This window comes from Dunckerocampus dactyliophorus, chromosome 17 (assembly GCF_027744805.1).
Source record: "Dunckerocampus dactyliophorus isolate RoL2022-P2 chromosome 17, RoL_Ddac_1.1, whole genome shotgun sequence".
Classification (NCBI taxonomy): Eukaryota; Metazoa; Chordata; class Actinopteri; order Syngnathiformes; family Syngnathidae; genus Dunckerocampus; species Dunckerocampus dactyliophorus.
Window position 1 is genome coordinate 17,151,676 of NC_072835.1, and position 26,630 is coordinate 17,178,305.

General features: G+C 42.0%; 3 protein-coding genes across 5 annotated transcripts in view; 2 read left to right on the forward strand and 1 right to left on the reverse strand.

Annotated features, from left to right (window-relative positions):
* The first annotated feature begins 1,147 nt into the window (after positions 1–1,147).
* rad23b (RAD23 homolog B, nucleotide excision repair protein) lies at positions 1,148–8,473 on the forward strand. The gene is made up of 10 exons (XM_054756366.1): positions 1,148–1,217; positions 2,509–2,590; positions 3,344–3,423; positions 3,872–4,035; positions 4,116–4,165; positions 4,245–4,372; positions 4,548–4,677; positions 4,770–4,897; positions 6,113–6,286; positions 6,401–8,473. Exons 1-10 carry the CDS (start codon positions 1,152–1,154, stop codon positions 6,512–6,514), a joined length of 1,116 nt encoding a protein of 371 aa, XP_054612341.1. The 5' UTR covers positions 1,148–1,151; the 3' UTR covers positions 6,515–8,473.
* The window catches only part of alpk2 (alpha-kinase 2), a 99,465-nt gene continuing 79,750 nt past the window's right edge, over positions 6,916–26,630 (forward strand). The window contains exons 1-2 of one of the 2 annotated variants that reach the window (XM_054756361.1): positions 6,916–7,060; positions 8,545–8,682. The gene's annotated coding sequence lies outside the window, so the exon portion shown is untranslated. Of the gene's footprint in view, positions 7,065–8,544; positions 8,683–26,630 lie in introns of both variants that reach the window. The other variant, XM_054756362.1, reaches the window with a different exon arrangement.
* Positions 7,744–17,656, reverse strand: klf4 (Kruppel-like factor 4). Of its 2 annotated transcripts, none has more exons than XM_054756364.1 (5): positions 17,544–17,656; positions 14,113–14,221; positions 11,181–12,036; positions 10,603–10,773; positions 7,744–8,696 (listed from the first exon to the last, which is right to left on the reverse strand). In XM_054756364.1, exons 1-5 carry the CDS (start codon positions 17,582–17,584, stop codon positions 8,521–8,523), a joined length of 1,353 nt encoding a protein of 450 aa, XP_054612339.1. In that variant the 5' UTR covers positions 17,585–17,656; the 3' UTR covers positions 7,744–8,520. The 2 variants fall into 2 exon arrangements, with proteins under 2 accessions (XP_054612339.1, XP_054612340.1); XM_054756365.1 differs by lacking the exon at positions 17,544–17,656 and adding an exon at positions 14,304–14,544 and having other exon boundaries at positions 7,745–8,696.

Genomic DNA, 26,630 nt, shown 5'->3' on the forward strand with positions numbered 1-26,630 from the left:
TCTCACGCCACTGAACATCAGAATTGGGACACTTGCAAGACAGACGTCAAAAGCCAATGCATACAAAAGTCTGGATGGATGATGCATAAAGCAATACAAATAAGTTAAACTGAATGTATTCATAGTATCGTTCAACAACGTATTAGTTACTGAAATAAATTAACATGCATCCAATGGTGGCCATCCAATTGTCTACACAGTCACTTTTTATTAAAAGATGCATTTTCCCCACATTGAGAAGGGAAATCAAAATATATAACACTGTCTACGTGAAAATACAAGATTGTTATTTAAGCAAATGCCTGTCTTATTATTGCTCCATGTGACTACGTGAAAGCACAAGATTATGTTATTTAAGCAAATGCCTGCCTTATTGACCATGTGACGTCATCAAAACGGGACACCAACTGTGGTTCACGTCGAAAACGCTAAAATATGTATCTTAAAGTCTCTATTCTCTATGAAGGTGCACAAAATTTTGTTTTAATTGCTTAAACACAATATAAAATCGGATAAAAAGGCACAAAAAGCTAAAAAAAACAACAACGAATGTTTTCTGAGCACCCGTTGTAAGTGTGCTCGAGGGCTACATGCTGCGTGCGTTCCTTTACCCCAAAAGTCGGAACACAACGGGAATAACGTCACACTCGAGCGACCTCTAAGTTAAGACTGCACGCATATTTGGCGTAATTAAATTTAAAGAAAACTATATAAAGACAAATGTGTCGTAATAATATTCGCACTGAAGCGGACAAAGATGAGCACACGCTACGTCTATTTCGATGTCCGAGTGTAAACTAACGCAACAGTAAGTTATCCAAAAAGCACGAACAAGACAAATAATGCGTTCAATGTTAACGCTTTTAAAAGTAATGGAAAATTATTAGTCCAATATTGGTTTAACTGGCGACATTAATTAATTCGTTATTACTTATAAATCCGTGATTATGTTTACCTTTGTCCGTCAAACCAAGACTAATCGCTAGGAGCGCTAGCACTCACCGACTTTACATAGTAGACCGTAGAAGAAGAGTGGCGCCAAGGCATGGCGGCTGACAGTTTGTAATGAGCCAGCGAAACCAAAATAAGAGTCCTATAAGTTGAATTTATCCCATTTGAAGTCCTTTTGTGGATATAAACCTACCGTCAAAATGCAGATTACTTTGAAAACTTTGCAACAGCAGACGTTCAGAATCGACATAGATGAAGAGGAAACGGTAAGGATCAACATGGAGGGAATGGGAGTTGGGTATACGCTGAACGCAATGAAAAAAAAAGCTTTTCATTGTAGACGACTTATTTATTTTCGTTGATTTAATTTGAAATGTTATTATTTTTAAGAATTGCATACATTTTATACGTCTTAAATGTTACAGTAATCGATATTCATGGTTGCATTCATTGTCTGAACGGACTGAAAACTAATATCAGTATTTGCCATAGCTACTACTGTTCACAGATAATGAACTGTCACGCCATATTTAATTTCGTAGCGTTCAACTATAAACCAACCACAAATCTTATCTGCTCTCAGTGTAGTTTTACAAGAACAAGTAACTAAAAAAATAGGGTAGCTCCTTGACCGCTTGAAGGCTTCCCAGGTTGTTCATCTTTATGACTTTAAGTATACTTTGGACTTCAGTTCATGCCACGTTTACTCCATTTACTCATTAGTGTTGATTGCCATATGCAGGTGGTCCTCAGGGTATAAAGACTTCCATTCCTGATGTAAGGCGAGTTTTGGTGCAAGTTGGATCGTTTACCTAAATTATACCGAAATGAACACCGAAGTCAGTGGGATATTGATTCTGGTCTTCCAGCCAAAGCGCTAGCAACTTTCCATCTCAATAATAACACCACTGTGCTGCATAGTTATTACTGTCGCTTTCATAGGAGCAGATCCTTTACCATGCTCAAGGATACGATCTTCTTACTTAATGATGGTTGCAACAGTCGAGCGGTTCAGACCAAAAGTACGTTCAATATCAGTGGGTGTTTCTCTTCTTTCGGGAGCTTTTAATAGTGTTCATTTTCACTTCCATGGCGGTGGCTTTTCTTTACCTGGGCGCATTTCTACCAGAAGAGCTTGCCTTGCATTGGGAGACATAATGAAGTGCGCAAAGTTAATAAGCAATCTTATCCACTCCGTGTAGCGGCGCGCAAGGCGATGCATACACTGCATCCTTGCAGCACGCAGCGCATGCTCTAATACTCAAGTTAGTCAAGTGTTTACAGACCAAAATTAGCACATTTCATACATTTTTTGGAATGCGTTCGTAACCCGAGGACCACCTGTACTCCACGCCCCGATTGCACAATGTGTTTACTGTTTGTTTTTCCAATAATTAGCCCCTCAGGTAGCTGAAAACATAAGTAGTCACAAAAAAGCATTTAGCTAACGTAGTACCCCACTTAAAAGGGTAAAATGTTGTTTTCTTTTAATGTTACCATTTTTGTTGTAATAATGGATAAAGGTCAATTAATCTTACTGTCATGTTTCCCTGACAGGTGACAACATTAAAAGAGCGGATCGAGCAAGAGAAAGGACAGGACAATTTTCCAGTTGCCGGGCAGAAACTAATCTATGCTGGTATTTTATGGACTGTTTTACCTTCATGTTTAATGTCTTTTCTATGGCGGGGGTTGGTGGGTAAGGGTTCCACCCTGGACTGGGCACTAGCTAATCAAGGTCACACATCAGCGTTACGTTACATTAACCACTAGGGGTGTCACGAGACAAGACAATACACAAGATTGAGAGATTTTTAACATTACTTTTAATAAAGGCATAGTGAAAAAAAAACAATCAATATATTGCAATCTACTGATTTAATTTATATGTTACACTCCTCTGCACTCTGTGTATGCTACTGGCCACGCCTCCACCCACCGAGACAAAGAGATTGTATGACTGACAAAAGGGCTCACTCCGTTCATACCGTTGTTCTATGGAACAAACGTGCCAAGGTGCTGAAAGCAATGCACAGAGTGAACTCTCTTCCTGCCTGTTTGGAGGTGAGGGACAAGGAAAACTGACTTTTTTTTTTTTTTCTGAATGAGAAATCTTGTCATGTTTTAATCTCGCGAGATCTCTTATTAGCATAATGTGAGTGTTTTTGGGCTGTGGGAGGAAGCCGGACTACACGGGAAAACAACTTGTGTGCTGCAAATGGCCCCGGCGCGGCTCATTGGACACCCCTGCTCTATGGTTTTGGTTCAGTGTGTTCATTTAATAATAAAACTGATCCATGCTGATATGATTTGAACAATTTCATACAATTTTAGCCTTTACTGTAACAGTCACAGCAAAATAACGTGAAATTATCTTTACTCTTGTCCCCAGGTAAAATCCTCAGCGATGACTCCATTCTCAAAGAATACAAAATTGATGAGAAGAACTTTGTTGTCGTCATGGTGACAAAGGTTTGTCGCGTTTTCTCTTTTAGTAAGATCTGATTGCATACTGATTTGATTAACAATTGGCAATGGAGAAAAATAACCGAGTGATGTAATTATTAAAGCATTAGCATGGTCTTACAGCTGTGCGGCAAGTGCAAACGCAAATAGACGCAACATCGTCAGAACCCTATTGAAACTGTACACTGACACTGTATATTGCAGTTGAATTGACCAATCATTTCACATTCGTGTCTATAAGCATTTGTACAAATACATTAAAGGCCTCCTCTCAAATAAGACTGTTTACTTAAAAGAAATGCCCAATACTCTGCAGCGGAGTAAATAATCGCCCCCAGTCACTTTTAGAATTAAAGATTGTTGCTGATCATTTGGTGCCAATTGCATTTTCGGAGATGATCTGAGATGTACTAATAGCTTTATTTGTTTTTGTGTCCTAATGATGAACTTGCAGCCTAAAAAGGCCTCAGCTGCCGCTCAGCCTTCATCAACACCCAGCACGGCAGCACCTCCGACGACGTCGTCCACTTCACAGGCGTCCACAGAGCGTGCCCCAGCAGATGGGGAACCAGAAGCGAGGCGGCCTGCCGCTGCCGACCCAGCTCGCCCCTCTGTCGGGTAACGGCGTGTTGATAGTGGTTTTGTCTGATTTGACCTGTGGCATGGACGACCACCACTCATCTCTTTTTCTCCTGCAGAAGCTTGGCGGCTTCCTCGAGCTTAATTGACGACGCAGGTTCAAATCTTGGTAAGGCCACCTTGCTTATGATTACTGCCATACCTTTACTCGGTCAAACGTGGAATTGACCGCTGGCGCTCTCTCGTAGTGACAGGCCCATCGTACGACGCCATGGTGACGGAGATGATGCTCATGGGCTACGAGAGGGAGCAGGTGGTGGCGGCTCTAAGAGCGAGCTTCAACAACCCAGACAGAGCCGTGGAGTACCTGCTCTCAGTAAAGAACAATAACATACATCAAAACCCAGCATTATTTTCTTTGTGAAGGCTGACATTGTGTGTTTGATGTCATCCCTCACGTAACAAAAATGGTTCATGAAATGTGAGATACTGTACAAGAAATCTCCCACACAGTGGATTAAAACATTTACAATATATGACTGTTCCATCAGGGCATCCCAAGTAGGGAGCAGGTCCAAGCCAGAGGCTCTGATGCCACGTTGCCCCCACTGAGTGGCGCTCCAAGCGGACCTACAGGTGATTTAAGCAATTCGGGCAGCACTGGTGCTTCAGAAGGTGCAGGTAAGAGGACCCTCACTCTTCAGCAGCATTGGTGTTTTTGTGTAGAAAATGTGAATTTTTCTATGACATATTGGATATCGTCATGCTCTCAGGTAATCCGCTGAGTTTCCTAAGGAATCAGCCCCAGTTCTACATGATGCGCCAGTTGATCCAGCAGAACGCTGCACTGCTTCCCGCTCTGCTGCAGGAGATTGGCAGGGAAAACCCAGAGCTTCTGCAGGTATACATAGATGACGATGCGCCGTGGATTTTTAAAAGTCAAACACAATCTGTTCCAGAATTACTCCCGTATGAAATACCGAAAGTAAAAATAATCATTTCCGGCGCCAATCAATCACCATTGTAAAACTTATATTCAATGTACAGTCGTCCCTCGTTAAATCACGGTTCGAACATCGCTCCCTCATTCTATCGCGGTTTCAAAAATTAGTAAATGATTGCTGTTTGGATTGAAGGACGAGTCATAAGTAGTATTCTGGTCACTACTAGGCGTCAGCAATGTTACATTGACATGACATTAGATCACATTACCTTTACACTGCATGAAGTCGGCCATGGCGTGTCTGATACGATAGACTGAAAAAAAGTGTGCTTCCCATTTTGTGTGGAAGTGGTAAGTTTTTGGCTTGTTTCTTTGCACTTCTTCCACACTTCTTTGAAATACTTAAGTTTAGAATAAACAAATTGGAGGCTAACTAGTTAGCTTGGTAGCATGTTATATTTAAAGCGGCGCGCCTCTAATGTGTCCGTGAAGTGATCCTGTAGCCTGCGCATTACAGTTGCACTTTAGGGGTGTTATTTAATGTCTACAGGGCTATAATAATAATATAATAATGGTAAAAATTGTACTTAGAAAGTCATAAACAGGTTTTCTATCCTCTAACTACAAAAATATTTCATTTAATATTAAATCCCATTTAGCGGAGAGTCACTTCTCGCGCTCGGGTCTTGAACCAATTAACCGCGATAAACGAGGGACGACTGTACAAGCAATTGTTTAACATTTTAGCAAATTATGAGCTGTGAAAAACACAATGCAGTGGGGTGTAAAAAAGTTCAACATGGCCTACTTTAACTTTGATGCTTTGCTTACTTCACTTCAATTCCTGTGTATCCTCTGTTAAGCCACAAAAAGCAAAACGCATAAATTCTGTGAAGTTTTGTGCAACTTTAGACGGGTAATTTTTCTTACATTTTGGTTTAATTATGAATTGCACAACCTTGGCCGGCTGTTTAGACAATGAGACAACGTTTAGTCATTTTCGGTGGATCTGTTCAGCTATACCAGCTGTACACTGACTATATCCAAGTTTTTTTTTTACCATATTGTTCCTTGAGAAGGTATAATAAAATTGTTGCTGAAGTGTAAGGGTGTACTCCAATTCAGTGAGATACTGTACGCCTAAGCCTTTGCAACACTTGTTAATCACTGTAGGAAATCAGCAACAATCAAGAGCACTTCATACAGATGCTGAACGAGCCCCTTCCAGAGCCGTTGCCGATGGAAGGGGGAGGTGGAGGCACCGCAGGGGCGCCGAGTGACTCTCAAAGTGGCACGAACATGAGCTACATCCAGGTCACTCCGCAGGAGAAAGAAGCCATTGAGAGGGTGAGGGCTCTGGCATCCATAACTGAGTAATTTGTCTATGAGCAGGTGTGTGTGTGTGCGTGCGTGTGCGTGTGCGTGTGTGTGTGGCTAATTTGCATGTGTCATGTGTTGCAGTTAAAAGCCTTAGGATTTCCAGAGGGACTCGTTATACAAGCCTACTTTGCTTGTGAGAAGAACGAGAACTTGGCTGCCAACTTCCTTTTACAGCAGAATTTCGATGACGACTGATGGATGATTAAACCCTGACTATTACTTGATTGAAATTTATTTCTACTTTTTATTTCTGCCATCGGCTATACATACACAGTAATAATCTATTTCCATATCTCCCCCCAAAAATGTGTTTTATTAGCCCCTTCTGCCATCCTCGAGTGACGATTTAAGTATAATTTTTTTTTCTTTTTCACTTTTTCGATCATTGTTGTGTACACATTCAATGTCTTATTTTGACTTTTTTTTTTTCTAAATTTGAGAATTAAAACTGCATTAGTAATGGCTTTTCCACCATTATACACCCTTCATGAGCATGTGAACCAGATGGATAATCACGTATGTGGCTTACACACATGATAGGCTTCCCATTCAATCATAAATAAATGCAATATGTGTTCTGCTGTGTAATTGCAAGTATTTAACCTGCTGGTATGATGCAACATGTTGAATGTCTTGTGAAATGGGCATTTTGTTTTATTCCCACGAGTCTACGGTGCTGCACCTCACGAGAGGACCACTAGAGGGCGGCATAGACCACAAGGTGGATATCCCCAACAGCCTGTAAGTGAGTCAGGTCAATATTTACTAACTACGTTGTAAAAGCATGCTTCATTTTCTGCCTTGAACATTTTGTCTTGTGAGCCTTGTTATGTGTTGACTCGAACAATGTGATATTTCTGACATTTTTTTTGGTGCCAAAATTAAATATAAAGCTAAATAGCTCATTAAAAATGAATTAAAACTTGGGGGAGGATTAATTTTACAATTGAGTGAAAAATCTTAAATAATTATATAGAAACTTGCGTGTGCGTAGATTTTACAGCATGTTTATTGTCCGTTTATACGTGAAGTCCGTCATTTGGAAGTGTTCACTGCCATTTTTAATGGGCGATTGTAGGCGACTACAACATCTACAATAGACATTCTCCAATTACCTTTGAATATGCGCATGAATGCATGTTTGTAAAGCAACAGTATGTAACAATTTCATCCTTAAATCTCCCAATACATTTGACAGGACTGCTGGTAAGTAACTGAATGTTGACCACAGTGTGTCCCGGTACATCCTATAGTGCGTACAGTATGTAAATGTTACCTTCCAATTGTTATTGTATTATATATGTAAATGTGTCATTTTCTACTTTAAATAGTTCAGGGATCTTGTTCCTGTAAATGTCATTTTTATCGTGTGTAGTATAATTTTAGGTGTGCATGTGGCAGAAAAACAAAAATGACCACTGTTCCGTTATTTGAAATACATTTTATTATACCGTAAAATACAAAACAATAACAAAGGATTTTTATCTACAAATGTACAAAGATCACGATTATATTACATTATTTGGCTATAAAACAAAAACAAAACTTTTTTTTTTGTTCAGAGTCACTCATTCCATTACAAAAATATGAAGACTGTTTTTTTTTCCATATAAATTATTGCACTATGCAACTGCAGTGCATCTCGATTGCCATCACCGCTCGAAAGTGAAAGTCATAACCTGATTTTTTTTTTTTTTTCTTTAAGGAGGAATGCAAAAAATCTTATGGCACTTTGTCACTACTTCCGTTTTGTCAATCTTTGGTACCTTTTTTTGGAAAACCTTTGAGCACCATTGGGTATAAATTATCTAACATTGTACCTGAAATCAATGGAGTCGCAGGTAAAACGTGACGATTATATAAATATAGATATGCTTTAATACAGTGTTGTATGTATAATGGCGCGTTGCTGCAGGTAGAAGGCCTCTGGAGATGTTTTGTCTGAATGCAGGTTTTCCACGTCAAGAAGAACAAAATTCCAGTTGGAAGAGTCTCTGGCACATTGTCCTCAAGTTTTTGTCACATAAATAAGACGACTTCCAGTTTTGGTCCCTTGTACAACCCAGACAGGTCTCGTCTTGATAGTCACTGTTTTAGCCGTGAACGCCACAGCGAGTCTTGTTGACGTATCCCAAGGCAAGTCATAGTAGAATGTATACTGAATGTTCTTTCTGCAGCCTTCCTTGGTCGTCATCCGGTCCTCACAAGTGTCTCTTCATGTGCAGGGCCAGGTGGTCCGACCTGGAGAAGGCCCGGTCACATTTCTGGCATTGGAAAGGCCGGTGGCCCGTGTGCTTCCTGTAGTGGCGCGTCAGCTCGTCGGAACGGGCGAACTTCCAGCCGCAGCCCTCCCAGTCGCAGTGGTAAGGCTTCTCTCCTTTTTATTGGAAACACAATGTACATAAATGGAGTTAGCGGTGACCTTTGACACTCGTCCCCACCCCAGCAGAAAAGAGGTCCTTCCTGTTCTGTAGCTAAAAGGCCCAGCTAATGGTGCCGGGGGTTTTATGTTTGAGTAAGGATCAGTAGTAACCTGTTCTTCCTCTGCACCTGCCCTCCTCCCATCCCCCGTTTATGTTCTTTGATCACAGCATGCATTGCACACAGGCCTACTGTCTGTGAACAAAACCAGTAAGTCCAATTAGCAGCAGTGTATCAGGATGTGCTAACCATACACGGGTCCTGAGGGCGTTTAAAATGTTTAAAAAGCACTTAAGTTCTGTTTTTAAAACAAGTGATTTTTTGGGGGGGTAAAAATAAAAAATCACTGTGTTCCTATAATGTCCTCTCACTCTGCTACTACAAAACAAAATTAAGCATTTGTTTTTAGCAGAGTATCATTTCTTTGCTTGTTTTTCATTTCTTTAAGTAAAATGAACATTTACATTTTCCTGTGCATTTTCATACAAGAGCGTTCATGTGCTGGAAAAATCCTGAAAAGACCTGAGAATGGAGGACATTTGGGATGAAATGCTTTTAATTTGAGTTTAACTCGCAGATCTTCATTTCTTAGCATCTCTTTCAGTGTGATAAAATAACTATTTTAAGTACTGTAAATGCTCCAATTCCATAAACTGCATTAAAAAGCAAATAAACGCAGGGTTTCTCCAATTAGCACTAGGTCAAAAACATTCATTTCACGGCTGTGGCTGTAGGCAACCTCCGGGTGTAGTTTTGATTAACACCACAAGATGGCAGTAATTGCATTTGCTGTATCATGAGTGGTCAGCATCCTGCTGCTTTATCTACCTCTGCATGCACTTCAAAACATTGCTACCCAGCCGTTGGTGTGAAAGTCATTCGTGTTACGCTTGCCGCACTGTCGTTTGCAATGAACTATTAAAAGGATAGTTTGGATTTTTTGACATGAAGTTGTATGACATCCCCATCACCCTTCAGCCCCCCTAAATTGGTCCCATGAGTCCAGTTCTGGTCGGAGATCCGTGACGAGGAACGTGGTTCCGCTTAGTTTCGGGGGCCACTTAAGCAAAGTATTTTGCTTCTGAAAACACTATGCGTTCAAAAGAGTAATACATTTGCATATTGTTTTGAGAAGCCAAACACTTGACTTAAATGACCCGGCCAAGTGCAGCTTCGGCATAAAAAATGGCATAAATTGTACTTTGGACTGGCATTGGGCTGGCATTCACATACATGTCCGTAGCGCGTCCACACGGACACGAAAGCAGTCTCAGAGAGGTGATCAAGAATTCACAGTCCTCATGTTGTTATGATAGGCTATACCAGGGGTGTCCAAAGTGTGGCACGGGGGCCATTTGCGGCCAGCAGCTTGTTTTTTTTTTATCGGCCCGTGGCACATTGTATGAATACATTTAAACCAAAAAAAAAGCAGCAAAAATTGTGGAAAAATAGAAGAAAAGGCAAAATGTAAAGAGAAGTTGCTGAAATGTTGATAGTAATGATGAATAATTTTTATCCTTTTTACAAAATTGCCCCCCCCCCCATATATTATCTATATATATAGCTATATATTACGTTTTCCAATGAAAAGCATGCATCTCGAAATATAGTGATTGCTTTTATGTCTTGTATTTGCAATAAAAAGGATGACGTTTGGAGATACGTGCTTTTCACGGAACACTCAACATGTGTAGCTTTTAATCTCTTGGAAAAGAAGTGCTTGAAATGGTACATCCAGTACACAATACAAAATGGTAGATGCATGTTATCTATCCGTTTTCCTTTAGTGAGCAGAGAGTTCATGAGTGTATAGTTTGAGGTTGTAAGGTGCTGTTGGAAGCACTTGCTCCTTGGCGCTTTACCTGTGTGTGTGCGGTGGTGCGCTTTGAGGTGCGAGCTCTTCGTGTAGGTCTTCCCGCAGCCGACATAGTCACACGTGTGCGTGGCCACTCGTTTCCTGGGCCAGGAGCGGCGCCCTCGCTTGGGCTTGGGTTCTTCCGGCATGCAGTCGCCACTGGCGACCATGAGGGGGTCTGTAAAGGGAGCATGCGGTGTTTAATACAGATAAGGTGCCGTAAGAGCTACCGAGCTAAATGCAGTGGAAAACAAACCCCTTTATTTCAAAGAGCTGTCCGTATTGTGCAAAAAGACGAAAACAATACGTTAAATTAGCTTCACATCTGGTCTGGTTTCTTGAAGTCTACGATTAAGAGATGCTTTTGTATCCAAGGCCATGGGATGTTGGTTTTAATCTCTTTCAAGCGCTCCTTTTGCTCTGTAATTACAACCCACAACGTTGTATAGGATATATTTAAAAAGATTTCATATGCCTCTCAACAATCTGCTCTTTGTTAGTGCATGCGTGTCTTTTCTTTGACTAATGGACAAGCATGTTAAATGACAGATGTCCATATTGCGTGAGGAGGAAGTGTACACGCACCCTGGTATTGCTGCATGGCGGTCGGCTGAGGGTAGGCGGTGTATCCCTGCGGGGAGTTGTGGTGATATCCGTGGGGAGGTAGAGGAATCTGCGCGTGAGGGTGGCCCAACACCTGGTGTTCGCGGCTCAGAGGGTGTTCCGGTGAGAGGGACGAGGACGAGGACAAGCGGCCGCCCGTCATGGACCGCCCCGTGCTTCCGGGGAAGCCGTGCAGGTCCAGTTGGCCTGGCCGCTGCCTACCCCCGGTTAGGTGGAGGTCCATCGGCTGCGACACGGTACAGTTACTGGGCATCTCCTGCTTTATCCGGTGGCACGTAAAGGGCGGCGAGGTGCGTGCAGGAGGCGGATCTGCTGCTGTATTAACACAAGCTTTGCTGATGTTGACCCCCAGGCTGTACTCCCCCAGGTCCACTGTGGTCTTGACCACAAACTTGCCATGGAGGCTGGTGGGGTGAAGGTACGCCGGGTCCAGTTCTGGTCTCATGAGCTCCGCCACAAAACCTCCAGACGGCGAGACGTCGCTAATGTCCGGGATGGTGTAGAGCAACTCGCCAGCTGAACCCTGAGGGGATGGTAAGGGGTACGAGGAGGAGAAGGAGCCCGGTGATGGGGGCTGCAAGGCTTGGGCAGAACCACACACCATGGCCTCGTCCTGCTGTTGCTGTTGTTGCTGCTGCTGCTGTTGCTGGAGCATCGAATTGGACAGAATGAAGTCATAGTCTAAGTCCAGGTCTGGCTCAGTGTCTTTCTTGGACATGCTGGGGCTTGTTGTGCTGGTGGTGCTGGGATGGTCTGGATCGGAGCTTCCGGTTGGCACACTGAGTCTCTTAAGATGGGACAGCTCCTCCTTCCATCTCTAGAGGAAATTTACAGAGGCATTAGTGGCTAGAATAATACACCCATGTTGTCAAACTGGAGGTCCCTTCAGATAAAATTATTGGACTCTAAAGTAAATGTTTCCTGAACCAATGATGTCATCAGTGTAGTACTTATACATACATATACTGTGGATAAGGCATACCACATATGTGGCGCCCTCTATGGGTTGTGCTCATAATGCTTTGGTGGACATGCTAGCATACATGTGATACAGATATCCTCAAAGTTTTACAATCATTCGGCAAATGGTCTAAGACTTATGGGCAATTAATTCCCAAGTCCCGCCCATCCCTGCAAAGATGTTTAGCTTGATGGCAGCCATGTTTTTCAACCAGTTTTTCCCACGTTTTACAGACATGCGCTAAAGGTCTACACCAGAATGACTGGTGATTCGGCTGAACACTCCAAAGTTACAGTGGGTGTTTTGTAGAGCTGGGTGAGAACTTTCAAGTCAGTCCGACTTCTGGGCTCAAACTTTGGGGTTTATCAACAGCGCCGCCACGTGGTGTGTTTGCGAGAAAGATAACAGCACAGGCAACACAGTAGGGGTGCATGTTTTGCCAAAGTTTCGCCCCTTTGTGTGTAGCGGTTCAGGAGGGTTAGCTCGTCGGTGCCACAGGTGCAGAAACAGTGGAGTCCATTGCTGTCCTTCAAGATAAAATCTAAACTAACCTGGTAAAAACTGAGGCAGGAACTTCAAGAACATGAAGGCATGTCCAAAAGTACAGCACCAGTCAAAAGTTTAGACACAATTTCTCATTCAACATGATGAGCAAGTGTGTCCAGACCTTTGACTGGTACCTTTTATGTTTAGGATTATTTTGCCTTTAAAATCACTACAATGCCATATGGCAGTTACCATTTAGGATTTTTTTCTTTAATGTACCCCAATTTGCAGGGGCTCGAAAGTATTTGGACATTTGACTTAAGGGAACACACTGAAGCGCTATTTTCTTCCCTGAAGATGCTATGCCTTCACTTGCTGCTAGTTTGTGGGTCTTTCTGCCTTCATTGTTGTCTTCAAGGAGCATGCCCTACCAGCCTGAAATCAAGTGACCATTGAATCATATTCCATTGAATTGCAGGCAAAAAGTCTTGAGTAGGTTTTTGTAGAATATTTATGGTCGTGATCCATCCTTCCATATCACTTTTTGATATATGATATGATGCGGTATGCTTTGGATCCATACTATTTTTGTTGTTGTTTTTAGATATGAGATCTTTATTAAGGTTAACTGTAGTTATTTTTGTCCTTTTTTGTGCTTCATTTGACCTCACCTGTCATTATTTGTCATTTCACCTTGAGATCTGGTATCAGATATGACAAAATATTTTTTTTTAAAGTAGAGAAAAATAATTGTAGGGCACCTTTGTTAACATCGTCCCATTGTTTTTGTTGTAATTTTTCTTAATTTTGCAGCAAGTAATGCACAAACCTTAATGACTCCACCTGCAATTAAACTCGTTTAAAAACCAAACAACTTGCGAGTCATCATTTGTCCAAATATGTTTGAGCCCCTGACAATGGAAGTACTCATAAACGTCATACTTTTGTAAAATATCTTCAGCAAACGTAGAAAGTCTACACTTTAATCACACATTGACATTTTTATTTCACATACTTTGTGAGGAAATCAGGGGTGTCCAAAGTGCACCACGAGGGTCATTTTTGGCCCCATGCTTATGTTTCATTGACCCTCGGCGTATTGTAAGAATGAAACAAATCCACTTTTAATTAGATATATTATTAGATATTACATTTGTTCAGATAGCTTAGCATATTTTGACCTACATTGGGTTGGTTTTACTATCGTTAATGCAGAAAATGTATCAAAGTGCCCCCCACAACCACCCTTTTTACATTTTTGCTCTACTCATTGTCCAAATACTTGTGAACCTAACAGTATACGTCATCCCACCCCCTTTTGGTCTGGTAAGGTGCATGCCGCATAAAGTAGATGGCTGCACTAGTAAAGTACAGTACAGCATACATTGCAGTCCCAGATAAAGCATATAATAAAGTACAGTTTACACAGTAGGAAGCTTTACTCACTAGGTTGGCACTTCCTATGGCTTTAGTCTTGATAGCAGGGCTGGTAAAGGTGGCTATGGATGGCAGCAGCGTCCCTCCTAAAGCCATCTCGACGTCATTTGGAGGCTGCCTAAAACAAAAACAAAAAGTCAGTCCTCCGTGGTCCTGATGTTGTAGTCCTCCACGTTTGTCCTCAAAAGTATCGATCGCACCTCATTCACAAGAATTTATGTTGCTCTCAGGAAACAAAACAAATCAAAATAAAAAGTCGCTCCAGTATGTGTCACGACATTCTGCTTCCGCTGGACGTACTGCGCGTAGGTGTTTAAATTTATTCTCTCTTTTTTTGTTGTTTTATTATTTATTTTTTGCGGGAAGACGAGAAGGCGCCGATCGTCCGGGGGAATCCCTCTTTTCGCGCGGCCCGTCGCTGTTATGGCCACGCAAGGAGCGTCAGGTTGCGGACTGAGAGCGGCGTGTGAAGCCTTGTGCTTTTAAATGGTTGGGCGTGGCTTCGCCTGCGTCGCCTGGCAACCAGGCCAAAAACATTAACGCGAGCGAAGCGGCACGTTGTTTGTGTTCATAGCAACAGTACCCATCCGCACTGCTCTTATTCCTGTGAAGAAGCGCAACTGCTTTCTTTTTTTGTTTGTTAAAGTTTTAAAGTTCTCATGGGAAGAGTTAGTTTATTTTGTCAGGGGTGGGAGGGTTACTTACCGCCATGGACATTGGACAATGTTTATATTATGTTAGCCTCCATGTTGAAAGTGTACACTACATGTAGTTTCATTCTTACTCTTCATTTGTTCTCGTCTCTGTGTGTGTGTATGCCTGTTAAATCTACTTAATAATATATTTGTTAAACATACTGTTACTTAATTATTGTAGTACCTTTTGGCTATATTCCACCTCATTGTACCCCTAAAATCCCATAAATTGATGTAATATTGAGGAGCTTTTAAATTCCACGTGTATGTTTTGTTTTTTCTTTGGCTTATTTGTGTGTGTGTGTTTTTTTAGGAGGGTCTTGATAATATCAAAGAGTGAAAAGTGTCATTATAACCATAGAAATAGAAAACGTAAACAGTCAAATTATTTGTAATAGTTGCAGTTTTGAGTATACCGTACTCTTTGTACTCCTAAAATCCTATAAATCTATGTAATACTGTGGAAACTTACAATACAAAATGATGTTGTTGTTTTTTGCTTGTGTGTGTTTAGGATGGTTTTAGTAATATCACAAAGGAATAAGATGATCATGATTGATAATAAGATAATGATAAAGATTTCATGATAATCATAGAAGCATATAAGATAACAAAATAGTCTAATTATGTGCAATTATTGCAGTACCCTTTTTAAAAATTGTAGTTGCACCGACATTTTCTGGCAGAATGTTTTAAAAAGTCAAAATAGACATCATCATCATCACATGTAATGCATTAACGTCCTTAAGTGTGTTTTGTTTCTTTCTGTGACTTTGTTTGTGTTTATTGGGAGGGTTTTAATAGTAAAGAAGAATACAGTGTGATGATAACCATAGAACCAAAAATGGCAAATAATCTACTGCAGTATCTTTTGAGGATACCACCCCATTCGCAAGCCGTTGTACCCCGAAAAGACGCAATATGTTTTATACATTGCAACCTCCCAAGTGGAAGGCGCTAACCGTCATGACAATTTGTAGTTCAACATTTTTTGGCGAAGAAAAATGCCTGAAAAAGTCCAAACACAACATCATCACATGTAAAGGATTAATTCCACAAGTGTGTTTGGCCTTTTCTTGGTTTTTCTGTGTGCATTTTGGTAGGGTTTCAGAAATATCAATGAGGAAAAAGTGCAATGATAACCATAGAACCAGAAATGGAACTTGAAGGTGCGACATAGTTTAAGGGCCTGCCTGCTCAGTACAGTATGAACAATGCATTTAGAAATGGATACATTCCCCCCCCCCCCCCCCCGTTTTCTGCATTTCCTCATCAGGGGTCACCGAATGCCCTTCCCGCCGCAGCCCTGGCTTGGAATCGAACCCACGCCCTCTGTCATGAAAGGAGGAAGCTTGTACCATGATACCACAAGGTTAGCGTGTAGCTGGAAGCATAGCAGCTAATGAATCGCATGAAATTGCCTCGAGAAGCAAGCTGACAAACTGCATTTCTCTCCATTACGAATCTGTCAGGATTCTTCAAAGCGTAAGTGGTTTTACTTTATTTTAGTTTTTTTGTACTGGTTAACTTCTCTTTACACTTGGGACTGAAGAAATATGCATATGCGGCTAAATTAAAAAAGAAAGTATATATAATTAGAAATACACATAGTATTTAAAATAATAAAGTAGTATACAGTATTCCCTCGTTTATTGCGGTTAATTAGTTCCAAAATCGACCGTGACAAGTACATTTTGGAGAAGTAGGATTCGCTATTTATAAATGACGCATTTTCGTAGTTATAGGGCATAGAAAGCCTGGTTGGCCATGCCTCGGAAGCACAACTGACAAGACGAAGAAGACTGCAAATAGTCGAAACATGTCAAGGTAAAATGGCCGCTCCACGTACCTTAAAAAGTTTGCCTGAATATAAGAAATTGAACATTCATTCAACATTAAGACAAAATGAACCTAATCAAGCATAGAAAACCTGTTTACGACCTTCTAAATACAGTTTTTCACGTTATTAGAGCCCTCTAGACATGAAATAACACCCCTATAGTCACTTTTACACTCGTATTATCCAATATAGTAGACATAATAATAGAAATTAAGACATATTAGACATAAATAAAACATAACATAGACTCACACCTTAGCATTAGGAGGGTTTGTTGTTGTTTTTCTGGACAGCGTACTTCCTGGGGTCGATGTAACTGAAACCTAGTTGCCAGTGGAGTATGTGTGACTGAATGAGTCTTCCGAATGCCTTACATTTGTATTTGTATTTTCCTTCATTACCTATTTTTATGCTTGAAAATGCTTAATGTCGGCCAGGAATACATCAAATTTGCTTAAATGTGCATGTTTTTGACTAATAATGGGCCATAGTCAACCACGAAACGACGCTAATATATTTATTTACGTTGAAAAACCGTGCCTGGAAACTGGAACCGCGACGTGTCAAGTGACGGCTGTCAGCATATATTAGAAATAGCTCTCTGTACTATTCACTGTAGCCCAAAATAAAGACAACGAAAGGAAACTGCTCATTATTACCTTTGTAAAAGTGTATAATGTTGATACAGCTGTTGTTGGTTTGTACACGTGTGCCTAATGGTGTGACGGCGTAGTGTATGCCCATTAAAATAAATATTAAAATACCAACTGATGCAATGATAACATTGCAAACACCGTAAACTTTTTAGTATATGAAGAACAACTGGATCGTCATGCAACTCCATGCAGGTGCCACATAAATCCCCATCGGCCTCAATGAGCAATCTAGAAGTATGTAAGACTTACAGTATTCTCTGTGACAAACGCCCCGCTAATAAAGTCTTCATTCCTTACGTCCATTCACCATCCAACGATGCAAACTCGACACCCGACATAAGAAAAGCTCGCCTTGAGGAATATCACAAAACTGTTTCAAGTGCTGCGTTTGAACTGTTTTTTTTTCTAGTGCCGTGTTTACTCAAAGCTAGCAGAGTTAACACAATCCTCTCTCTCTCTCCCAGAGAGACAATTATGACTGCAGAGAAGTTTGAGAGCAAACAAAAGCCTTCGCCACTCATCCTGCTGCATCAGGATCTTGTCCGTTGGGCATGTCAAACAAACGTTCCGTCACTCCAACAGGACACGGTGACATGAGTTAGTCAAGATTGTCTGAGCGCACGCCATTTTGGTTTGCAAACAGAAAAACGGGTGGGAAAAGACACATTGGGTGCAACAGCTTGAGAACTTTGTTGTTGTGAACAGAAATTGTATCCTGCGGCAATCTTCTGAGATAATCTCGTACCTGCAGCAGGATTTCCCAAACTGAGGCTTGGGGGCTCAAAATAGGTCACAGTACATTCTTTTATTTTTTATTATACAGAGTACATTTATTTTATTTTATTGATCATCAACTTGTGCGAAGTCATGTCTTTTGTGCTCTTTAACCTTATTTGGGTCCAATGTATGTGGGTTTGTAAGTTTGGACGTGGAAAACGCTCACCTAATCACACACGTTCTATTAAAATATTCCTGTAAACACGCAGCAACAGCTTTAAACCCACATGGCTCAAACTACAGCGCCTATTTTCTGTGCGCTTCCTGCCGCCGCACAATGTAAGCTAGGTCATTATAGCCATTTTCTTTATGCCGCCGGATAATGGGTTTTGAAAATGATCCCGAAAACAAAAGGTTGACAGCTGAGGTGCTTTTGCATTGCAATAACGACAATAATGAGAGCGTGAGGAGGGGCAAGTGAAAGAAGGAGAAAATGACACCACTGTCTCCTTTTTTTTAAACCCTGTCCTCCCCAACACAATAAAGATGGCATAGTGTGTCCTAGTGGGAAATGATGGTAAACCAGCACTAACAGAGCTCTGATGGTGAATGCCCCGAGGTTGTATAATTTGGAATATGACTAAAATGTTCAGGCAAAAATATGCACAAACTTCACAGTTTCATCCGCTTCCATGCATGACGTCACATGGTACGGCACGCTCACAGTTCCATACGTGTGTCGGTGGTAACGCCGCGGTTCGTTTCATTTGCGGAACAGTAAGGAAACAAAATGCGAAACAGAAAACTGCTTCACCTTTGTGTTTAACTGCTAGCATGAGGCAGCTAACAATGCATGTAATGGCATTCCCCTATTTCGCCTAGAAAAGCCCTCTAAAAAAACATCCAAAATCTGCCAACAACGTTCCATTTGCATGCATATTAACCAATCTATTGGTACATGTGATTGTAGGAGCGAACACCGAGGAGCTATTCTTCAGGCGTAGATTCACCGTGTATATAGCTGTAATATGCATCATGTACGAGACTCAATATCTTGGTGACTTACTTGATGGACAGTTGTCCGTCTGATCCATCTGGCATGGGTGTCTTCCAGTTGATTTTGGGTAGGTGGAAACACTTTTGTACGACTGCAGGGTTTGTTATCGCTAACAATTCTTTGTGATGCAGTCTCTTGGAGCAGTGTCCTCCTTGCCAGGGACACGAAGCCGTTCCACTATATGTCACTCCGTGCAGCAGAAACACTCAATTTCTGTTGGCATGACTTCTGGGTCCTCATTTATTCCAGAGTACTCACGAAGTCTGTGTTGGTAAATGTCAGCGTGCACTACATTACCCAGAAGGCTGAGCTCTCTAGGGGATAACCGGAAGTATACACGAGACTCGAGCATAATTTAAAATAGCTCAGTTAAACAAGTGTTTTGCTTTTTCTTTGGCTTTTTTTTGCCACTCATATTCCCAAAAAGTGTCGAGAAGAAGACTAATATACACAGGAAGTTAAGCGAAGTAAGCTGACTCCCATTCAAACCAGTCAGACTCCAGCGTTGCCGTACGTCATTTGTTGTCAAAGTTAACCTCGGACTCAAACTAAAATATACTCTAACCAAATCAATTTTACCCATAAGAAATTATGTACATTCAATTAATCTGTTCCGGACACACAAAAATTTGAACACATAACACTTTTTACAGTTTTGCATGCAGAAAACAATTCAGAATGGACATAAGTGAACATTTAATGTCACTTCTATCTTGATTGAAGACATGATTGTTGACAAAGAGGCAGCGAGATCAACATGGACACCACATTCACGTTTTGCTCCGAGTTACGTCTTGAATTCAAATTCAGCGTTCCAGCGTTGTTTCTCACCTTCTTTATCAAACGCTGGCACTTGCAGCTTTCTTTGGCTCCGCTGCAGGTTATTTTGCAACTGTGATCATGAAGAAAAGCAGAGACTTGTGGCATAACTGTGTTAATTAACAAAGAACTACAGAGTCAGCTGCTGATGAGGTCATAGACGGGGTGATGGAGCTGGGCGGAACAATGTCCTCTGGGTCCAGTTTCTCTGCCTTTGTGATAAAAGTACGTTGCTAACACACCTGGACTCATGCGGTGTGTTAATAACACGACAAGACTTGCGTCCTATTGCAAGCTAACCGGGAAATGTACGCTAACCAATGCAAAAAATGTTGTGTACATTTTTGACATAACTTGTTTTGACAATACGCTGACCGAGGCGCCGCCGTAGATTGTTTCTAACTTCTTTTTACACGTGCGTCACAACTGGGATGTGCCACAGGTTCACAGTGTTTATTACACGTCTGTCATTTCATGTAAGAGTTTTAATGTTTTCATGTCTCGCAAAGCCCCTTTAAGTTAATGTTAAAATGTTACTTTAAAAAATGTTTGGAAAAAAACGGATGCAGTAGTCTGTAAGCATATGAGATTTTACTGAAGGATGGGTAATGTTGGCAAAATAATCCCGGAAATTCTAAGAAATGAAGTCTGCTTTTTGTTCCATGTTGTGTGGATGTTTTTACCTTCCTTTTTGGTCATCACTGCACAAGTTGTCAATATTTTCCCTCGATTTTTCTCAGTGAGTAATGCATGACTCTTAAAGACTAAAGTGGGACAGTGGATGCAGGAGGTGTACGGTTTAGCGCTGATCCAGTTAGGACGCTGAGCCTTGGCTGAGGTCTTCACTGCAAGAGTGTCACTCTATCTCACAGTGATTTGGATTCTCGCAAAATAGTTCTCAAAGTTTTGAAGGCAATCATTTGTGACAGTCAAAAATTGCAGACAAGAAAGCAGTCATAATTGGCCAAAAGAACAGCTGCTGACTCACATCTCGATTAAAACTTGAGATTTACGCTCCTTGTTGTAGCCCGGGCTCTGTCTTAACGCTTGGAATTTGGGGGCTTCCAGAGCCCACCCAGCATGAATCATTTTAAGTGTTAACAACCTCAAAAATTGACCATAAATTCACTACGCTTATGAGCAAAGTGCAGGAATGAGATGTGGAGAGATTGAGGTAATTATTATTGCAGCGCCGTGAATAACGAGGGATGGTTTGATACTTCAGAGGTGTAACTTTTTCCATTCATTAGCTCCGACACCGCACGCGTCCACATAGACGTTTGCTCTTATCTGATGAAGAATGAACGCTCACACTCACACAGCAGCACGACTTTTAGGTACAGTGACCTGCTTTCCTAAAAGTGAATTTGAGTACCAGCAGATTAGAAGTGGAGATATTCAAGTAAGCGTTCACCGCTCAGGTCCAGATGCTGCTCGGTAATTAGAAATACTTTTCATTCTTGCGCTAATTCTTGAAAGCCGAGTCGCTACCTCATGCGGCCCCTTTGTCACGCTACGTAAAACTAAAAAAGCATCAACGTGCCATTGCTTTTTTGGGGGGGGCGGATTCTGTACAAGGTGTCCTAAGTTTATATATATTAATATACTTTAAAAAATACCTTAAATGAGGATTGACTGACTGACTGAATGAATGAAATAATGTATTATCAACTTCTGATTTAGTTCGGATTTTGCAGGAATTTCCCTTGGAAAGCAATAAAAATACAAATATGGTCTTTTCCAGGCTCTAGCTGTCACCATGATAATATCTTTATTTATGGTGCAGGCAATGTTTGAGATAACACTCAAGTTTGACCCCCGCCATACAAGTGGCAAAAGAAGTCCACCATTTTTTAAAAATCACTTTGGTGACGCTAAAGTCTGGTTTCATTCCCAGGGCATTGAATTGATCGCAACTGGGCTGTTCAGGTTGTCTTAGAGGACGTTTCGCCTCTCAGCCGAGCAGGCTTCATTGGTTCATGCTCAAAGGGGTGGGACACACACTGGTCAGACTTGATAGGACGAAGCACCCGAGTTCTCAGACGAGAGCTGTCCTAGCTAGTCTGACTGGTGTGTGTCCTTAAGATGGGGTAGGCGCCCACAGCAGCACCTGCTGCTCGTTGAGAAGAGTAATACTTGCTTTCATGTCACAGTCTAGGAAAAGGCCACTAGACTTTCCGCTGTTTTTTTTTCCCAAAGCGCATCCTCGGGCCCTATGAAATCCGTTGTATTTTTCTGCAAATTCCGTTTTTTCCATTTAAATTTTTTTAATTCCATTTTTTTTTTTGCCTTTTACACTTATTTTACCAGCATAGAGTGTGTATTTTTGTGACAGTAAATAAAATGTCCGTCAACTAAATGCAGAAATCTTGACATTTATTGATGCGATACATCACTGGCCAGTTTTGCCCAGTGGCTAACTTTTCTAATGAGATGTCAGCCCCTGCACATATTGCTACAAAAACAAACTGTAATGCCCGTGCGTGTGGTTAATGAAGACGTAGTCACCAATTAGACATGTGGCGAACAGCGCTCTTATTTTGAAGGCCGGAAGTGTGTTGTGTGTGTTGAGAATGTCTGTTGACGGTTTAGACGAGCTGGGAGCAAGAATAAACACGCCTCTCGTCCTTGTTTCACTCTGAAATCGCCATCGTAAAACGCTCGTTTGCATTAACAAGCGGTATTAAAACACAACACGGTGCAAACACACTCATCCAGGCTGAGTAGCACACACAGCCACACTAGCATGCTCTGCTAAACTAAGCTAACTCAGCCAGCTTCCATTCACGCTCCGTAAGAGGTGAGTTTCCAAGTTTTTTTCAACAACTTTCGCCGGTGTTTCAGGTCCCCATTTTGACATGTTTAGTTCGGGAGGGGGCGGGCTAGTGTTTGTGATGAGATTCTGCCACGATTGGGCGGTCCGCCAGGGAAATACTTCCCCACACGAACTTTCCTTCTCCTCACGATGACGGCATTTCATTCCCAGTATGTCAATTTTTGAGATTCCGCTTTTATTGGTTAATTCCGCGATTCCGTTAATGCGGAATCACAGGGCCCTAGCATCCAAATGTAACAACAAAATTAAGTTGGCAACACTGGTCCCCACATTCCGCGTTTTCTTATACTCTGGCAGACCAGGCGTGTACGAGGTGCGTTCGGAAGCATAGCTACGATACAAACCGCAACAAGCTACATTCATATGCAGTCCCAGTATAATGTTTTTATTACTTCATGTAACCTCTACTTCATATCCAATATATATAAAAACCACCCAAGTGCTGTTCATAGTGAAAAGTAAAAACAACACTTGGTTTGAACTGTGTGAAGATGGGTTGCATCAAAAGTCAGTGTGATCGGTGTAAAAAGAAGTTAACCGCTAAAAAAGTGTCTTTGTCACGTGAACGCACAGGCGACAGTGCGCAGGGAGCAGGGATACGGCAGGAGACGAGATATAACGCAGAGCGTTTTGTGAGGTTTGAGTTTTTTGAGGTTGTTTTTTGTGATGCAAATGTTTCACTCTTTTAAACGCAGAAATCTGACCAGAACTGGACTTAGAGACCAAGTGGGGGGGGGGGGTAAGTCGCTAATATTGGACTACAGTGCTGATGGGGATGTCATACAACTTCATGTCAAATCCGAACTATTCCTTTAATCGTGAAAAGTAAAAACAGTACTCTGGTTTTAAGTATGCAAAGGCGACTCGTGTTGGAAGTGAACTTGGCGCCTAATCGTCACATAAGTGTAAAAAGAAGTTCACCACTGTGAAGCAACCGCAAACCCCTTTCATTCAGTACTGTACGGTTGTATCTTTTCATTCCCACGTTCTTCCCCTCCTTTTTAACATTCTTACATGTCACACAAGTGCAAAAAGAAGTGAGCCACTGTAAAACATTAAACAACAACGACAAAACAAACTGGTGTGGTGATGCTGCAACCCACTTCCCAAGTCAGTGTTACTGAGCTTTTTAGTTTGTATTCTTCTCTTCTTGCGTTCTTCTCTTTGTTGAGGCTGCTCCTCCTTTTCGAATAACAAAAAAGCCAAAGAAAAAGCACAACACGCAGTTAAAGTTAACCCTTTGATGCGTGCTGGAGAGAGACCTTGTGTGGTAATGGCGACAGCGGTTTGGACTCTCGTTGTTTTGAGCTACCTAAGAGGCGTATTAGTCCCCAAAATCGACAAACTGTACAATTTCAGGTGTGTTTGATTTATATATTAGTTACTGAAACAGATGTTTAGGGGAAAAATACTTTCAGTAGTTTCTGGGGGGGGTGACAGCGGGCTTGTACTTGTTTGGATATCTGATGACTGGAAACATTTCATATCGCACTTTCTCATCTGAACGTGCACGTGGACAAGTAAATCTGGAACACCAGGATGACATTTGTTACTAAAGCAAACATTTGAAGGAAATACATTTGCATGACAGAACAATGCGGTCCAGACATCCTGGTACCTGTCGACCTACGAGGATGTGTCATTGTGCGGTACTTGGGTATTGTTATTGTAAAACCTTGCACATGGATTAGGGCGAGGGTTGAGAACAGTCTCGTCGCAGATAAGTGGTGGGCTTCCGTTGGCAAAGCCCGTCTGTATTATGGGACGTGACAGGGCAGAGCAGCGAGAGACAGAGAGGTCCTGCCGGGCCGCCGGCTGTCCAGCCTCTGCCTGCTCCGGGATTCCTCAGCCGCCTTAAATATGCCAGTTATTTTTAACCGCCGACGTAACGGAGCCCAGCGCCGGCCCCCTCTGTTACAATATTTCCTTTCTGCCAGAAGGGGAAATGGAGGGGAGCCACACTTCCTGGTCACATGACACAGCCTGGGCAGCAGACTGCAGGGACAGAAACACACGGGGAGGGAGAAACGAAGACTTAGAAGTCTAAGGGGAGCGGAGTTTTCTGGTTTGAGTATCGCCATGTTTTGATCTTAGGAATGTCAGAGGCTAACAACACATATCATCATAGTCTGGAGCAGAGGAAATGAGAGTGCGGGGTACTGTAACATCAGCAAGCAGCGGGACGGGGGTGGGCGTGGGGAGAGGGAGGGGAGGGGAGGTGCCCCGTGACGTTAGGCCCCGCTTCCCGCCAGGATTAGAAGCCTCTAAAAAGCAAAGGCCCGCGACTCGAGTGCCAAGTGCTGGGGAGTACGTGTCTCTCTTGTCTCTCCGACACGGGAGAGTCAGGGACTTCCCATGAGCTCACCTTGTTGACTTACGAACAACTTGGATGGACCCGCGGCTTAAAATCCGCTCCTGAATGACCACCACGGGCCGACGTCACAGACTTGTAACCGATTCTCTTTTTCATACGGTGTCCTCATCCCTCACGACGCTGAAGGACATCATACTTCTCGGGCTCATTTCAGCATGTTGAAAGCACTTCCTGTTAGGGCTATTGCACAGATATGACACCAACAGAGCCAAAGTTTAGTTTAGGTGTGCTGGGATTGACAAGAGCCCCGTTTCACATTTGGATCTGATTAAAATCTTTCAGCACGATGATGAAACTAAGCGCAATTCATGAGGGAAATTTCTTTGAATCCATGGAATCTCTCAAACTGAAATGCAGCGCAATAATAACACTTATAATGATAACAATGATGAGAAATGCCACAATCTCTTCAATGAATCAATATCCTGGGATACAGCAGCCATATGTGATAGTGTTGGACAAACATTTCTACTCATTTATATTCTGGTTGTTTATGGTCTTGTTTCAAGTAATCCACAACGAAAAAACATTATCTCTATATTTTATTATATAATATAAAGGTGATATAAGTTGTTCAATCTGAAAATGACAAATGGTCTGTCGTTATTTTGAGGTAGTCATACTTCGGCTTTTTTACTCAAGACACTGTATGATATGCTGCTTGCTGCTGTGCCTTGCTATACCCAAGCAGAAAAAAAGACAATTCTGTGCACAAATAGAGGCACTATTTGCACTAAGTTGGCCTGTGTGTAGATAGTTGCACTTTAAAGGGATGGTTCGGATTTTTTGACATGAAGTTGTATGACATCCCCATCAGCAGCGTACTACATCAACTGTGACTTACCCCCACCCCACTTGGTCCCGCGAGTCCAGTTCTGTTTGGATTTCCGTGACGAGGAACGTCGTTCCGCTTAGTTGCTGGGGTCATTTAAGTAGTTTGGCTTCTCAAAACAATATGCGTTCAAAACAGTCATACATTTGCGTCATTGAAATGCATCCTGGAAAAAAATCAGACCTCACAAATGTCTCTGCGTTACATTTGTCTCCCGCCGTATCCCTGTGCACTGTCGCCTGTCCATTCTTGTGTATGTGATGAAGACGCTCGCACATACGTGGTCGCGGCGCTCCGTCGCGGAAGAAGATTTTGATTGGACCTTTTCGGAAGGGATTAATAATGAAACCCGAGGTTCCTCTGTACTGGTGTCACTTTTAGGGAAATTCGCTTCTCGAGTCAAGACAATGCATGATATGCTGCTTGCTGAAGTTGGGGTGGGAGGAGGTCCAGTCCAGGGTGTACCCTGCCTCTCGCCCGAAGAGAGCTGGGATAGGCTCCTGAGAACGAGCGTTACAGAAGATGGATGGATGGATGGATGCTAGCATCATTCATTCTGTCAGAACAAGATCTTTTTTAAATCAGCCTTTATGGTTTTGGTGTTCATGAAGCACAATTCAAATAAGAACATAAGGCTTTGAAACATCCCCAGGAGATATGCACTCTTGTAATGTTACCACCAACAAGACTGGAGCGGAACA